Source organism: Danio rerio, chromosome 4 (assembly GCF_052040795.2).
Source record: "Danio rerio strain M-AB ecotype USA chromosome 4, GRCz13ab, whole genome shotgun sequence".
Classification (NCBI taxonomy): Eukaryota; Metazoa; Chordata; class Actinopteri; order Cypriniformes; family Danionidae; genus Danio; species Danio rerio.
Window position 1 is genome coordinate 1,587,653 of NC_141024.2, and position 18,451 is coordinate 1,606,103.

The 18,451-nt window shown below is 37.5% G+C and overlaps 2 protein-coding genes across 4 annotated transcripts in view; one reads left to right on the plus strand and one right to left on the minus strand.

Annotated features, from left to right (window-relative positions):
• The window catches only part of chrm2a (cholinergic receptor, muscarinic 2a), a 140,913-nt gene that overhangs the window by 84,701 nt on the left and 37,761 nt on the right, over positions 1-18,451 (plus strand). The window lies entirely within an intron of this gene.
• Positions 1-18,451, minus strand: part of LOC147844582 (uncharacterized) — a 70,091-nt gene that overhangs the window by 20,261 nt on the left and 31,379 nt on the right. The window contains exon 6 of the mRNA XM_088649924.1: positions 2,239-2,313. Coding sequence (XP_088506050.1) covers positions 2,282-2,313 — 32 coding nt within the window. The 3' untranslated portion in view covers positions 2,239-2,281. The remainder of the gene's footprint in view (positions 1-2,238; positions 2,314-18,451) is intronic.

Sequence of the window (18,451 nt, forward strand, 5' to 3'; positions counted from 1 at the left end):
GCAAAGGCACACAGTAGTTACATTATCCTTTCTCAGCAAACCTTAGCATTAAAAAATCATTCTGATTGAAATCTAATTGGGAGTTTTAGCTCGGCTGAAAAGTTTCCAACATAGATTCACTGTGCTAACAAAAAAGTGCTTGGCTTGTAGGTCACTTTAGTTTGTGCTGTACTTTATGCATCTCTACACTACTGACAATGAATAATGAGGATTTTTTGTTAATGTGATGACTTGCTGTATAGGTGATCTTTATGCCTGGTCACTTCATGCATATTTTTTTTTCCTGATGGCCAGGCCCACACAGAATCTGCGCGCGCAGATTTTTCGCAGATTTTTAGCCCATCATTAATTCTGTTTATTCACTTGAGTAAATGTAAGTTTATTCCGTTTTTAAATTAATTACAGTAATATTATTGACTAATATGAAATTGTTCATCTGATTTTTGTACAATGCAGTTTGTGCAGTCATATTTTCTTACTATGAGACTTACTATGTTTACCAGATAAAGTTAATCTAATTGGATTTGCATTTTAAACATTAAATAAAAGCTAAAAAGATATTTTTTATTTCACATATAAATGTTGTAGTTATGATACTCTCAAAATAATTCAGCAGAAATCCACAGATTTTTACCAAAATTCTCCGTAGAAATAGCAAAAATGTCTGCAGATTTCGTCTGGCCCTACTGATGGCATAGCTATCTGATTGTGAAATAGACATGTGTAAATGCCCTCTTTAACACAACGGATATAAATCTGATTGCTCAAATAACTTCATGAGGTGGTCTAGGATGCATTCCAGACAAGTCTAATAAATGCATCTGGTTGTTAAAACCATATGTGAAAATTTTATTCCTCCCAAAAATAAAGAAATTTACATGACAGTGCATGTGTTGTAGGCTATACTCTCAAAAATGCATATTATTTGTTCAAACTACTTAATTAAAATGAGCTGAAACACCACAATTATTGATAATTCATTGGGACAACTTAATTTTTTATGTTTAATACACATATATTTGTTAAAGGTGTTAAGTTAACTTAATCGATTTGTGTTGGGACAACATTAATGCAATGTGTGGAACCCTGCATTTTTTACTGTTCATGACTGTCAGATATACAAGTGCAAATGCATAAGCAACAGAAGTGATTGGGGTGTTTTTGTTTTTCTTTTTTCATTGTGTTTGATTTTTGACCCTGAAATGATAAATTATGTTAAATTATTATCAAATATCGGCATTACCCAACAACAAAGATGCAGTAGCCTATATCTTTGCAAAGAAATAGCAATAAGATAAAAGCAATTTGTTTTGTTTTTTGGAGAGTAGGTTGTACAAAAAATGATGTAAGCCCCGTTTTAAAGGTTGTCTTGTATAACAAAAATAAAGGTTTTATTCAGCTTTAATGACAGTGATCATGTAGCTCGGCTTATGTATTTGTGATGTTTTGCAGCCTGCATCTAAAATAATTTGTATGGCAAATAAGATATATAGCTTTCGCTTCTGTACATAATGAAAGGTGCAGGTGTATCTGACTCTTTAGTCAACGTAAACTAGTTTAATTTGCATACAGTGCAGGATTTGAAGATCAGAATCATATACAGTTGCAGTCAGAATTATTAGCCCATTTATTTTTTTCCCGTTTCTGTTTAACAGAGAGATTTTTTCAACACATTTTTTAAACATTGGTTTTAATAACTCATCTCTAATAACTGATTTATTTTATCTTTGCCATGATTACAGTAAATAATATTTGACTAGATTTTTTTCCAGACACTTCTATACAGCTTAAAGTGACAATTATAGACTTAACTAGGTTTATTGGGTTAGCTAGGCAAGTTAAGGTAATTAGGCAAGTTATTGTATTTTTTTTTTCTTTTCTGTAGACTATCGGGGAAAAAGATAGCTTAAAGGGGCAAATAATTTTGTCCTAAAATTGTGTTTAAAAATTTAACAGCTGATTTTAATCTAGCCGAAATAAAACAAATAAGACTTTCTCTAGAAGAAAAAATATTATCAGACATACTGTGAAAAATTCTTTGCTCTGTTCAACATCATTTGGAAAATATTAAAAATAAAAACTCAAATTAGGGCTAATAATTCGGACTTCAACTGTATGTTTCGTAAAGACAAATTTATGTGGTCAAATAGAAATGTTTACATATATCAGACAGCTATCCGATCTATTCAAAACACATAAAGTAACCAGGTGTAAATAGGCCCATAATTTCCTAGTTACCTGATAATGAATTCTCCTTGAAACTCGTCTCTGAAGAAATTGGTCAATGAACATTCTTAGTTTCCAGAACTGCATCTGCAACAAAAAAACAGAAGTGAAAAAGCATCCTCAAAAGCTCAAACCACTAGTCTTGAACTAAAATAAACCTACCAGCTGTGAATCCACTCCACACTGGCCGGTGAAGAAAACCAACTGAATTAATCTGTGAAACGGAGCCTGCTATAACTCTCAAATATTTACCCCGCTCTTCACCATATATCTCTCATGCCCTAAAATAGGATGCGTTTTCTTTGAAAGAACCGACGAGATGGGGAGGAAAAACAGCATTAGCCCTGGAATGAACTTCATAGCAGGCAATCGTCACAGGTATATGTTTTCAATCTGAGAGAACCACACGCTCATATATATTTATATATAGCTGTAAATTCGACCATGGGCCTCCCCTCAGGAATCAGACAGCCTGTCGGGAATACAGAGCCATAAATGAGCAAAAGGCCGAAACCGTCGCAGTAGCAGACGAGTGCTAGTGTGTGTATGACAGCAGAGAAATGAGAGAGGATGAAAGTCGTCGCTCAGGGGCGAGACGGTGGAGGGCTGGTAAGATGGAGGAATAACAGTTTACTGCCACATCATGTTGAGGGATAATTCAATCAAACGTTAGCAGTTGGCTATCGGCCTCCTGGCAGCTCGGTGACGACACATGGGGGATGAAGGTCTGAAAGAGAAATAGTTTCACCTTTCTATGAAATCTACACATCAAGAGCAAAACAGAGCTGTGGTAATTTAAGGACCAAACACAGATTGATGTTTCGTGAAAACCATGTCGAGTAGATTGACTTTTTCAATTTAATGTTAATTCATCGTTTCTATTATTTGACACTAAATTTAAGATGCTTTTACGCTTATTCACACATCGCTACGGCCAATTTAAGTTTTTCAATTCGCCTATAGCACATATATTTGGACTGTGGGGAAACCGGAGCACCCGGAGAAACCCACACCAACACAGGGAGAACATGCAAACTTCACACAGAAATGCCAACTGGCCCAGCCAAGACTCGAAGCAGTGATCTCCTTGCTGTGAAGAGACAGTGCTACCCACTGAGCCACCATGTCACCTAATGATTTTATTCATTCATTCATTTTCTTGTCGGCTTAGTCCTTTTATTAATCCGGGGTCACCACAGCGCAATGAACCGCCAACTTATCCAGCAAGTTTTTACGCAGCGGATGCCCTTCCAGCCGCAACCCATCTCTGGGAAACATCCACACACACACAAACTCATACACTACGGACAATTTAGCCTACCCAATTCACCTGTACCACATGTCTTTGGACTTTGGGGAAACCGGAGCACCCAGAGGAAACCCACGCGAAGGCAGGGAGAACATGCAAACTCCACACAGAAACGCCAACTGAGCCGAGGTTCGAACCAGCGACCTTCTTGCTGTGAGGCGACAGCACTACCTACTGCGCCACTGCCTCGCCCTAACGATTTTATAACCTTGATAAATACATCCCACTGTGCAGAAGTACTCTCACTTCTTTGCCACTTTAAGAATACACATTATGCATACCAAGCAGCCCTGATTAATTCATCCAGATTTTGACAAATTCCATGACATTCAGCATTAAACAGGATAAATTCTGTTATTCTGTCTGCATTTTCCACAACATGGAAATCACAGCGCCTTATTTACGGGTAATTTACACACCCAAATGTCTGATTAGAGTTATTACACACAATCCTGTAGCTCTTTTAATCTTTATATAGACCACTTCTACCTTTGTAATCACACCCCCTTGTAATTCACAGTCAATGTTCCCACTCAGCTGCGCACGTCTGATGTGGCTCCATCACGGACCGAAAGAAAATGCAAAGGCAGAAGGCAGACTGCAAACTGTGTGGAAAAAAAGCTAGAAACGTCTTGAATCAGAGCTAAATGAACGGGCAGCGATTCAGCTGGAGTCAATCCGCATGTCCATTGATTTTCAGTATGGAACTGAAGCTGTGAGAAATCCTGTGTGGAAATATGTCGTGCTGATTTCATGAGACAAAAGACAGCGTCCTAGAATAGTACAGAGATTTCAAATCCATAGTGGCACTAAAGAAGAATTTTGCAAAGATAATGACTCAAGCCCAGAGAGGCCATGCATTATTATTGGTCTCTGTCTGGTTGCCATGAGATTATGACTTAGTTGTCTCATGATACCAACATAACAAATGGTACAACGATCCTTCAGTGTTTAACAGTCTAATATATCATCTCAAATTATTTCGCTTTACTGTCATGCAGAATAGCATTGACAATTTCTGGATCTTACTTATCTAGAATCACTGGGATCGCAAAATTATAACATTACCATGAAAAATATAAACAGATCTGAAGTATTACAGTCCCTCACTCCCAGCTCAGAGCTCATTTGGCAAGTATAGGTCGCATGTGTGCAGATGAGCTGGAGTCCCATTTGCAAACACGCATGCACACACTCACAGACACACACACTTGGCTATGAAGAGCATGTTAGCAGAGCGTATCTATCACAGCCTGCCATTCACCTGCATTAATCTTTCACACACACCTTTCCCATTGAGGTGCTGTAATTACAACATGCATTCAGTTCGGCTGATTGTGAGACGCAGCTAATCGCATTAGCTAATCCTGCAGCCGCAGAATGCAGCCGCTGAGAGCGTGAGACCTCTTCATTTCCCCCTTGCTGAGCTCTAAACACCTCCGACTGCCCGGCAATGGGGATGATTACTGCATCCAGTCAATGGATCAACTCCAAACCTCAGCACATTTTACATATGAGAGAGACTGAGACAGAATGAGACATACACACACAATAAATAAGCAGGTACAATGACAAAAATATGATCACACACTAAGGCTGCATGATTAATCACGATCTGGATTCAACCCTAAACACTATCTTCATTCAGCTTTTCTACAATTCAGCCAATTCAAGTTCAGGAGAGAAGTGTAACTGCTGCCGCACAATTCTTCACATTGTTTTACATACATTGCTCAGCAACATGGACACCACCAAATGGTTTTAAAGGTGTTGCATATTTTATTATTAAGGTATAATCCACCCAAAAATGTAATTTCTGTCTTAATATAATGAACTTGCGGATGCAAAATCACGCATAAGCTGACTGCGAGCTGTTTGTTTACTACCGAGAGGACACGCGCATGCCTCAATGCACTCTACTTTAGTGAACAGAACCTGCATAGGCTGTGAAAAACAAGTAATAAAGTTGTAAATAACGTTTAGTTTGTTGCACAGAGCGATCGCTTGTAAGTATGATCTACAGTGAAACCGGCGTACATATGATTTAAACAATTATATCACATTTTGGGGTTATGATCACGACAAACGTTAGTTTTTTTTCTTTCACAGCGAACACAAAGTATTGTGCATGAAAATAAATGTTTAACAGTGTCAGCATAATTACTCTAGTCTATAATGTTGATTATAATGCGTGGGAATCTGATAATGACAAATTTCTCTCATTTTACCAGTGAAAAAATTGTCTAATAATGTTCTCAATGACAAATGACAGCATATATCTCCACTATTCAAAGTCTATACAAAATTGAGCATTGTAACCAACGGTAGACCTACACACAAGCCTAATATTATTATTGTTGTTTACCATATGTTTGAGAACAACAATAATAATAGGCTACTCATAATAACCTTTATTTTAATTGTTTTAAACTGATTTCCTGCAAAGGGTGACGCGGTGGTGCAATAAGTAGCACTGTCGCCTTACAGTAAGAAGGTTGTTGGTTTGAGTCTTAGCTGGGTCAGTTGGCATTTCTGTGTGGAGTTTGCATGTTCTTCCCGTGTTAACATGGGTTTCCTCCGGGTGCTTGAGTTCCCCCCACAAGTCCAAAGACGTGGTATGGGTGAATTTGGTAAGCTAAAATTGTCCGTAGTGTCTGAGTGTGTATGGATGTTTCCCAGTGATGGGTTGCAGCTGGAAGGCCATCCGTTGTATAAAACATATGCTGGATAAGTTGGCGGTTCATTCCACTGTGGCGATCACAGATTAAAAAAGAAACTAAGCCAAAAATGAATGAATGAATGATTTAATGTGGACAGAACTGTAAATTTATAAAAACAAGCGAAACAATCTGCAAATAAGCTTAGCAAAATAATCTCATTTCAAAGCAAATTGAAGATTACTTTGCATACCCCATTGGCAGATTATTTAGCCTGTTTTATGTAATATTTTTTTAACATCGAACAAAGCATTATGTTTTTAATATATAAGCCCACCACCACCCCCTCATCTTAGGAGGGCAAATTAACTTTTAATTATAGCTTGTGTTTAATTTAATTATTATATTTACATATGGTCATCTTCCCCAGTCATACATTTCCAGGAAGTTTAAAAGTTGACACTAAGCAAAAGGCAGACAGGGCTGTAAAATTATACAAACGAGCGAAATAATCTTATTTCATAGCAAAAACAAGATTGTTTAGCATACGCCATTGACAAATTATTTTGCTTGTTTTAAGTAAAAACTTGATTTAGACATATTATTTTCAAAATAAGACAATATTGTTTTTACTTGACTAGAAAACGCTTCTTAATTAAGGAATTTAGATATTTAGACTAAAAAAAAGACAAAATAATTTTTTTTACGAACAGACAGATATTCAGTTTCTTCATATAATACAGTACCACTCAGGTCTTTGTAGGTATAAGAGGTGAAAGCATTTCATACGAACACATGAAATCAAAGCGCATGAATTTATGAGCACATCTATATTCTGATCACAACATACTGCAACGTCTCCGTCATCACATGTCTCATTCAGACGCAACATGCTGTTCACTATATCTGAAAAGCCTCTCATTTAGATCATGGCTATTTCACATTATGGAAAATTGTAGATTCTGAATGCCATTCTGAACTGTCAACGCTCAACATTATCTGGTCATTTAAAAATAAGACATCCGAAAGATGCACAAATGAAAAGCACATGCTTTTTTATCTGCACAATAAAACAGCACTAAGAATGACAGCAGATGGTTTTGATGAAGATTGGCATTGTTCAGTGCTATGAATAGGAAGATTCATCCTGGATAAATGGCAGACTCATAACGGGGACATTGAAAGGGCATATAAACAGCTTACTCCCAAAATTACTCAATCAGAGGGAATAAATGGGATTTGACTACTGAGATTTGGGGAATAATGTGGGATTATCCTTGGACATGTATTCGCAGTCACTGATGCAGACTGGGTTGTGATATTCACATCCACAGACATTAAATGCATAGTTCATCCAATATGAAAATTCTGACAGGACTGACTTGCCCTTATGCTGCTTTAAATCATGTGCAGCTGCTCAACACAAGATAATGGAGAATACTGGAACAATGTGAAGCTCAGCAGAATCCATAGTGTGAAACGCTAAAGACGCAAACATCTGAGGGTCTTCACAAAATGTAGATTTTCTTAACACCTGACAAAGCAGTATGTTTTTAATATATATAAGCCCACCACCACCCCCTCCTTTTTGGAGGGCAAATTTACTTTTAGTCATATCTTGTGTATAATTTAATTCTTATAATTACATATGATCCTCGTCCTACACATACGTTTCTAGGAAGTTTAAAGGTTTACCACCAAGCAAAAGTAGGATGAGTCCTTACTTAGAGGAAACTACTACTCATTAACTTACCCAAAACACATTGTTGTCAATAGAAATTGCTCTAATTTGCCTAACCAGAAAAGACACTCCATAAACAAACATTCCTGCTACTATTCCCGCAGATCAGCTCCATACAGTCTTTTTCAGTTGATACTCACATAGACCTGTATTCTGTACTGAGAGCAGTTGTTTGAACCTGGCTGGCTAACGCCTAATTCACACTGGTTTCAGCGTCAACGCTTGACAGATGCATGTCTGAAGTTGGAACTAAAGCAACGTCGATTCAGTTGAGAAATTCTTAACTTCTGCAGCGAGCTAAAGCAGTGCAGAGGGACCCACAATTCAGTTCGGCAACGCTTGACGTCACCCATTCAAAGTGTATGGGAAGCGTTGACACTGATGCCCCTTGTGAATGGGGCGTAACTATACACAAAAGTGCCTGTAAACATACTCAGGGTAAACTTTAAATACGTTTGATTTGCCCAATGCCTCCTTTGTACTTGGAGAAACTGTGCTGGCTTCACTTAGGGTAGTAAATTGTGGTTCAGTGAAGAGGTAGGGTGCGCAGATGTGCGGTGCAAAAAGGACAGTGTAGAATTTGTGTAGTCCAGTGTCCAAGGACGAGTGTGGCTTCTAGATCATAGTAGGTCTGCAGGAGGAAAGAGAGCACAGCTTCAGTCTTGCTTGAGTTCATACTCGCCTTCTCTTCCTTAGACTTATATCCGTCCTTCCTAAGGAGCTGCAGGTGGCAGAGTTAGACACACTTTGTTGATTAGGTTGAGGGTGTGGTTTCCATGGCGACACTGATACTGCACTGGTAGGCTCGTCACATTATCAACACACTAAGAAAACTATTAGCAAATGGCAAAAATCTAAACAAATTAAGTCTCATACTTATCCTGAACTCCATTTCTGCTATGTACCCAGGTTAATCTGGTCGCTCATGCTTCACCTTCACTTTCTACACAACTGAAAGAAAGAGTACCCACCATTGTCCTCACACACTATTCTGGGCTTCAAAACTAAAAATATAGTGAAATCACAACACTATGATCTTAATACCACTAGAGAATATTTTACCTACTGATGCTGTTGAGCTCTTTTGCTGCCAAAAATAGAGAAATGATGAACACACACTTATGTTGGTTAGAAAGAGGGTGTTGTTTCCAGGGCATCAACACCTGAAAGAAAACTAAAAGCAATTGGTCAAAATCCTAAAGACATTTAAGCCTCATACTTATCCTGAACTCAATTTCTGCCATGTACCCAGATTAATCTGTACCTGGTTCCTCATGCTCCACCTTTACCTGGAACATAACTGAAAGAAAGGCCACCTACCATATTCATTACATCCCATTCCAGAATTGTAAATTTCTTGAAAAATGCCTCCAACGTACTCAGGATTGGCACACACCTTGCTGTTTAGGTTGAGGATGCTATTTCCATGGCAACATTGATACCACACTGATAGGCTCACCCTATTATCAACATTTAAAGAAAACTAATAGCAATTGGTCAAAACCCTGAAGGAATGTAGGCCTCATACTTATCCTGAACTCAATTTCTGCCATGTACCCAGATGAATCTGTATCTGGTTCCTCATGCTCCACCTTTACCTTGAACATAACTGAAAGAAAGAGCGCCTACCATAGACCTTACATACCATTCCGGGCTTATAAATTTCTTAAAAAATGCCTCCAACGTACTTAGGATTGGCACACACTTTGCTGATTAGGTTGAGGATGCTGTTTCCATGGCAATATTAATACCACACTGATAAACTCACCCCATTATCAACACTTGAAGAAAGCTAAAAGCAAATGGTCAAAATCCCAAAGACATGAAAGCCTCATACTTATCCTGAACTCAATTTCAGCCATGTACCCATATGAATCTGTACCTGGTTGCTCATGCTTCGCCTTGATATGCCTCTGATGTATTCAGGATTGGCACACACTTTCCTGATTAGGTTGAGGGTGCCGCACCGGTAGGCTCGCCGCATTGTCAACACTAAATATCAATTGGCCAAAATCCTAAAGAAATTTGAGCCCTATACTTACCCTGAACTCTGTATCTGCTATCTACCTAGATGAATATGTACCTGGCTCCTTATGTTTCACCTTCACCTTGAACATAACTGAAAGAAAGACCACCTACAGTAGTTCTTACATACCATTCTGAAAAAAAGCCTAGTGCAATTAGCACAGTATTACCTAGTTGACCATGGAGAATACTTCACCTCCCGATGCTGTTGAGCTCTTCCACAGCCAAAAATAGAGAAATGATGAGTCATCTAATGCTTCTTTATTCACTGGCGAGCAACACTACTGTAGACCATTCTTGATGACACTCAATTTCATGCTCCACCTTTACCTTGAACATAACTGAAAGAAAGGCCACCTACCATATTCATTACATCCCATTCCAGAATTGTAAATTTCTTGGAAAATGCCTCCAACGTACTCAGAATTGGCACACACCTTGCTGATAGGTTGAGGGCGGTTTCCATGGCAACATAATACCACACTGGTAGGCTCGCCCCATTATCAACACTTGAGGATAACTAATAGCAATTGGTCAAAATCCTTAAGAAATTTAAGCCTCATACTTATCCTGAACTTCATTTCTGCCATATACCCAGATGAATCTGTACCTGGTTCCTAGTGCTCCGCTTTCACCTTGAACATAAGTGAAATAAAGACCACCTACCACAATCCTTATATACCATTCCGCGCTTGTAAATTTCTTTGAAAATGCCTCCAACGCACTCAGGATTGGCACACACCTTGCTGTTTAGGTTGAGGATGCTATTTCCATGGCAACATTGATACCACACTGATAAACTCACCCCATTATCAACACTTAAAGTAAATGAATAGCAATTGGTCAAAACCCTTAAGGAATGTAGGCCTCATACTTATCCTGAACTCAATTTCTGCCATGTACCCAGATGAATCTGTACCTGGTTCCTCATGCTCCGCCTTTACCTTTATCATAACTGAAAGAAAGAGTGCCTACCATAGTCATCACATCCCATTCCAGTCTTACAAATATCTTGGAAAATGCCTCCAACTCACTCAGGATTGGCACACACCTTGCTGTTTAGGTTGAGGATGCTGTTTCCATGGCAAAATTGATACCACACTGATAAACTCACCCCATTATCAACACTTAAAGTAAATGAATAGCAATTGGTCAAAATCCTTAAGACATTTAAGCCTCATACTTATCCTGAACTTCATTTCTGCCATATACCCAGATGAATCTGTACCTGGTTCCTTGTGCTCCACTTTTACCTTGAACATAGGTGAAATAAAGACCACCTACCATAGTCCTTATATACACTTCCGGGCTTGAAAATGTCTTTGAAAATGTCTCCAACGCACTCAGGATTGGCACACACCTTGCTGTTTAGGTTGAGGATGCTGTTTTCATGGCAACATTGATACCACACTGATAGGCTCACCCTATTATCAACACTTGAAGAAAACTAATAGCAATTGGTCAAAACCCTTAATGAATTTAAGCCTCATACTTATCCTGAACTCAATTTCTGCCATATACCCAGATGAATCTGTACCTGGTTCCTCATGCTCCACCTTTACCTTGAACATAACTGAAAGAAAGAGCGCCTACCATAGACCTTACATACCATTCCGGGCTTATAAATTTCTTTAAAAATGCCTCCAACGTACTTACGATTGACACACACTTTGCTGATTAAGTTGAGGATGCTGTTTCCATGGCAATATTATAACCATACTGGTAGGCTCACCCCATAATCAACACTTGAAGAAAGCTAAAAGCAAATGGTCAAAATCCCAAAGACATGAAAGCCTCATACTTATCCTGAACTCAATTTCAGCCATGTACCCATATGAATCTGTACCTGGTTGCTCATGCTTCGCCTTGATATGCCTCTGATGTATTCAGGATTGGCACACACTTCCCTGATTAGGTTGAGGATGCTGCACCGCTAGGCTCGCCGCATTGTTGACACTTAATATCAATTGGCCAAAATCCTAAAGAAATTTGAGCCCTATACTTACCCTGAACTCTGTATCTGCTATCTACCTAAATGAATATGTACCTGGCTCCTTATGCTTCACCTTCACCTTGAACATAACTGAAAGAAAGACCACCTACAGTAGTTCTTACATACCATTCTGAAAAAAAGCCTAGTGCAATTAGCACAGTATTACCTAGTTGACCATGGAGAATACTTCACCTCCCGATGCTGTTGAGCTCTTCCACAGCAAAAAATAGAGAAATGATGAGTCATCTAATGCTTCTTCATTCACTGGTGAGCAAAACTACTGTTGACCATTCTTGATGACATAGTAGAGGGCTGGGTGAGGCGCAGGATGGCAACATCAGTCCAATAGATATATGTACCCTTAATCAGCATTTCCAGAGGCTATTGTCCTTTTGCTACTCCCTGTGCAGTGGTCCCCTTTTGTGATAAGCCCTTCTGTGTAAGAGTCTGAGGAAGGGAAGAACTGGAGCCAGCACCTAAGCTTTTCACTCATCATAGCACACGTGCTGCTTATGATGTGTGAATAAAAGTGATTTGATTTGATATTGATTTGACTCAACCCTCCTGTCGCTCACGATGGTCTAAAAATATGCACAAAGCATCCACCTTCCATGCACTGTGCTCCTACTACACCATTCTAGACTACCACAAGGAACCCTTCTGAAATACACTGGTTAAAGCTTGAGAGGATCTCAAAGATAATTTTTACCTCCTGATACCGTGAGCTCTTCTACTATCAGATATGTTTGGATCATCTGAGATAATATAGCCACCCAGCTATTACCTGTGAACATTGCAGGACAGTGTTTACATTCAGCTTTCATACTGTACCATACGCCAGACAAATGATAAGACCAGCTCCAATTATAAAGTAAAATTGTCTAGAGTGAGAAGAAGAGAGCCGGCCAGAATTGCTGCAATCACACAAAAACAACTGCGATCATTTGTCCTTGGGTTGATGTTAAAAAGCATTACAACACCTTAAGTGTTGTGTCCAGAGGTCAATGCCAGTAACCCTGCAAGATCTCCTCCAATCTCCTGGCATGCTTATGTGGTGACAAATGTTTCTTACTCCAATGTGTCGATCCACAACCTAAATGCCACACAGAGATGGACACACTAATCGGTAGTACAGAGTTTTGGGACTACGTTCATGAAAGTAGAAATGCAGGCAAGTGGAAAGACATAATGACCATGACTTTAAGTCTGGTAACAGGGATTATGGTAACAGAGGGTTAACTAAATATCACCAAGGTAGAAGAATGTACATTTGACCTATCGATTTCCTAAAATTCCTGAAGACATATAAGCAGCAACTGATGGCAAAAATATTAATTTCGTTTGCAAAAGAGCAAATGAATTTAAAAATCTGGAGGCAACATTGGAAAGGCGGAGCTTCCCTGTCAATCACTGCCATGACTAAGCATAAGGGCTGAGAGCCACATGCAGTAATATTTATATCTGAAGTTTACAACTACCCTTAAGTCTTTATCATGTTTATTCTTATCCCCATTCTGCTACACTGAGAACTATTTGTTTTTGAGCATTATGTAATGAACGCTGTGTGATATTCCTTGGCAGCATGGACACTTTCACTTGCTTTTTCAAAAGCTAGATATACATAGAAGATGACAGCACCATATGGCAATGTATATTGCAATGCATTGCGTTGTTTAGATTAATGTGGATTATTTTAACATAAAAATATAAATATAACTACTCTGATCTATCTGTATTATAACAGACACTTCAAACAGAAATGCTACATATACTGAAACCATCTTAAAATATAATCCTGGTTCATAAAGCAAATACTTTTTTAGCTATATCATACTAATCCTGACTCATTCCCGTTTTTGAAGGGGAGTAAATGACAGAATTGTCATTTTTGTGTGAACTAACTCTTTAATAAATGATAGAAATAGAAATATAGAAGTCAAGCCTCCAGCAGCTCGGCTTCTGTAAAACGAATTATTTTCTACGCTTCACACCTCTGGCACTGACAAAAATTACAGAGGAGACAGCAACTGGAGACGATGAACAGCATCACCAGCCCTCTTCTTCGTCCTCTGTCTTTGATTTCCCTCCACTTTGCACGTCACAGAGAGAGAGAGAGAACAGGAGAGAGATTTGAAAGCACTCTGCTAAAAGTGTGCAGTGACCCAGTGCAAACCCTGGAGCTGCTCATCACACACACACAATATGAAAACCACAGCCTGCAGCTGCCCACCAGCCCTGAGCCATCATTACTGCTACGGTGACCATAAAATGACTGCAAGTATGTGTACGAGTGTGTGCTAGCCCTACCGAGAATGTCACGCATACAGTAGCTCAGTTCCAAAACCAAGGACACCGTCTTGGCAATGCAATTTTGGTGTATTCAGTGATGCAAAAAGTTAAACTTTATGCAAATAAGCAGTGAAGTGAAAAGCGACTGATCACAGAACAATTCCCATAGTTACTAATACACTGCAATACTTTTGCATACAAATAGGCTGTCACGCAACAATTAAAATAATAAAAGTCCAGGCAACACTAAACATTAAGTTAATAAAACGTGTATATATATATATATATATATATATATATATATATATATATATATATATATATATATATATATATGCGATACATGGATAATTCTTTAACTACGGACACTTTTATGTCATTTAATCATATTTCCAAAAATATATACATTTTGTTAAAATTTCTCTTTTTTTGTCAAACTAAAAATTTTACTACCTTTATATTATTTTTTTTCATATTATTTAACCTCCTTTTAGGTGTCAAAATCACTGTTTTCACCTTGTCGCACACCCAAAGTTTTAAACTTCAACAATGAAAATATTATTTTAAAATATTAGTTATCTCGTATCTATTAATGTATCCTTATTAAGCACTAGTAAAATAATTTTAATCTTTTATAGATATTAACGTGAGACTATTATCAATATTATTTTTTATAAAAAATACAGATGTCACACAGTATCAGTTTCATTTCCACCACAACACTAATGTCGCTTTAAAAAGTTTTTGTGAAAGATTATTTAGATCAGTGGTTCTTAAACTGTGGTACGTGTACCACTAGTGGTACGCAGGCTTCATTCTAGTGTTACGCGTAGGAATGAAATATGTTATGTACATGCCACACACATTTCAAAATTTATCAAAAATGATGTATATAATATGCCATATATCCTATATTTCTGAGGTAATCTGCCGATGTTTTTTAACTGTGCAGAATTGAAGCTACTTTACAGGGCCTACTACGCTACCGTATTTCAATACTGCTCATTTTGGTGGTACTTGGAGAGACAATTTTTTTCTGAGGTGGTACTTGATGAACAAAGTTTGAGAGCCACTGATGGTTTCTATGAAACCGAATAGTGTCATGTGAGAACATGTTCAAGATAAAGGGAATTTAAATTTTTATCAGGTAAATATTGCTCGATAAGGAAATACATTTATTCTACGTCATTTCTAAACATGCTGTACCTTAAAAAATGTTTTTAAAAAACAAAACAAAATTAAGGTAAATAAGAGGGCTTTGTATACATGAAAGGCTAGTATCAATTTAAAGCCAATCGTTGAAGCAATATTTCTTTTTTCACAATAATCTGTTGAAATGTAATTTCCACCACTGTCATTTCCATCACCACACACGTTTTTAAAAAATATTTAAAAAGTTCCCATCACACATTAGAAGTGTATTCACAATGCATGAGTTCATGCTCTTTTTAATATACAGATTCAGTTTATTTATTTTCTAATAAACTCAAATATCCATAACCAAATAACCAAATTAATATTACATTTTAGAGTGTGACAAGTGTACAATTCAGCATACAAGTAATTTATTTCATTGACATAATTACTATATATATATATATATATATATATATATATATATATATATATATATATATATATATATATATATATATTGTGGAAAGATTGGTTAAACTAGATACAAAAATTATCTTAGACAATGTTTGACTGCCATAATTTAGCAATAAAAGCTGTATATTAAGATGTGGTGGAATTGACATTTGTTCAGTTCACGATATAAAACATTTTTCTTTTCTTATCTAAGTTTGTCCTCTTACAGATCTTAAAACTAGACAAATTGTTTAAACTTATGAGGCTGTTACGTTAATTTTGAACACGTTTTTTTTACTCGACTTCAAAAAGTGCCCGTAGTTAAAGAATGGCCTGCATAAGAACTCAAAACGTAAGACTTATAGCAACTGAAATTGAAGACTTATTTTTAGAACGCAGCATACTGATATTAGTTGGTATATACACAAACACATTGAGTGTTCAGACTGGCGTACTACCATACAATATCTAGAGTGTGTATGTTTACTGCATGAAAGACCCAGATGGTCTACTTCACATGCCAAATGTGCAGCATACTGCCAGATCACACAGCGCAAAACACTCAGGGTGATATTTCAATTAGATCAAACCATTTTTTTTGTTTCCATTATTGTATAATTGTCTTTTTTATAATCAGTATTTGCAATGAGACCAAAAGAAATGTGTGTTGACATTGCCTTCTCCACCAAGGACACATGCAACGGTATTGTTTTGGACTATTTGCCCAACAGAAAGTTTTTCAAAAGTATGTCTGCTGTGCACCCTACTCAGCACTCCAGAATGACAGATATGCTAATGGCCTTGTAGGTCTTCACCTCTGGTTAGTGAGGTGTGTTCCTGCAGGCCTGGTGTTGTAGTATCTGCCCCAGTGTGCGTGACGCCTGCACATTAAAGCTGCCTCTGTTCCAGCCTGCAGCCATAACCCACCGTGCACTAATATATATGATAATCACAGCAGCACACAGCGCGAAGGCTAATATCATTTTCCCTCCCATAAGAGATTTCCTGTCTCGCTTGGCCAGCGTTCCTGCTGTCAGAGTGAGCGCACGCCTCCTGAGGGTCCCGCTATACACAATTTACACTAACAGCTTTATACAAATCATTCACACTCGGTTCCTCCCTGAGTGCTCTTCATATGTACATTAACGCATGGGCTGTGTTCCGAATGGCATACTAGTTGGCACATTTTTGGCAGAGCATGCACATGGCACATAATTAACATTTAAAAAACTCTAAAAATACTTGGTGACATTAGAACCCTTCATATTTCTCTTAAAACGCATGGCAATTAGCCAAAATTAGTTAATTTATTTAACACAAATAACTTTTGAAATATGCAGTGTATAATTAAAATCACATATTAACAGCTATTGTTTTGCATTCCCCTAGAGCATGCACGTACTACAGTATGTATCTGTACAAGTGGGAGACAGACAGGTCTTATCTCTGCAGGCGGACGGGTACTACACAAACAAACAAATCAAATGGAGTAAAGCAAACAAACACCACAGGAAAGCCCTTAAAGCACAATTAATAGCTCATTATGCGCTATATATGTACATTAACGCATGGGCTGTGCTCCGAATGGAATACTAGTTGGCACATTTTTTGGTAAAGCATGCATATGGCACACAACACTTAAAAACTCTTAAAATACATGGTGACATTAGAACCCTTCATATTTCTCTTAAAATACATGGCAATTCGCCAAAATATGTTAATTTACTTAAAACAAATAACTGCTGAAATATGCAGCGTATAATTAAAATCACATATTAACAGCTTTTTTTGCATTCCCCTAGTGCATGAATGTACTATATATCTGTACAAGTGGGAGACAGACAGGTCTTAGCTCTGCAGGCGGTCGGGTACTACACAAACAAACATGACGAGAAAGCCCTTAAAGCACCAATGATAGCTCATTATACGCTATATACAGTTGAAGTCAGAATTATTAGCCCCCCTTTGAATTTTTGCTGCTTTTTTAAATATTTTTTAACATATAATATTTAACAGAGCAAGGAAATTTTCACAGCATGTCTGATAATGTTTTTTCTTCTGGAGAAAGTCTTATTTGTTTTATTTCGGCTAAAATAAAAGCAGTTATTAATTTTTTAAACACCATTTTAAGGACAAAATTATTAGCCCCTTTAAGCTAACTTTTTTTTTTCAATAGTCTACAGAACAAACCATCGTTATACAACAACTTGCCTAATAACCCTAACCTGTCAAGTTAACCTAATTAACTTAGTGAAGCCTTTAAAAGTCACTTTAAGCTGCATAGAAGTGTCTTGAAAAATATTTAGTAAAATATTATTTACTGTCATCATTGCAAAGATAAAACAAATCAGTTATTAGAGATGAGTTATTAAAACTATTATGTTTAGAAATGTGTTGAAGAAATTTACTCTCTGTTGAACAAATAGGGGAAAAAAATAAACAGGGGTTCTAATAATTAAGGGGGGCTAATAATTCTGACTTCAACTGAATGTATATTAACGCATGGGTTGTGTTCCGAATGGCATACTAGTTGGCATATTTTTTGGTGAAGCATGCATATTAACAGCTTTTTTTGCATTCCCCTAGTACTATGTGTCTGTACTAGTGAGAGACAGACAGGT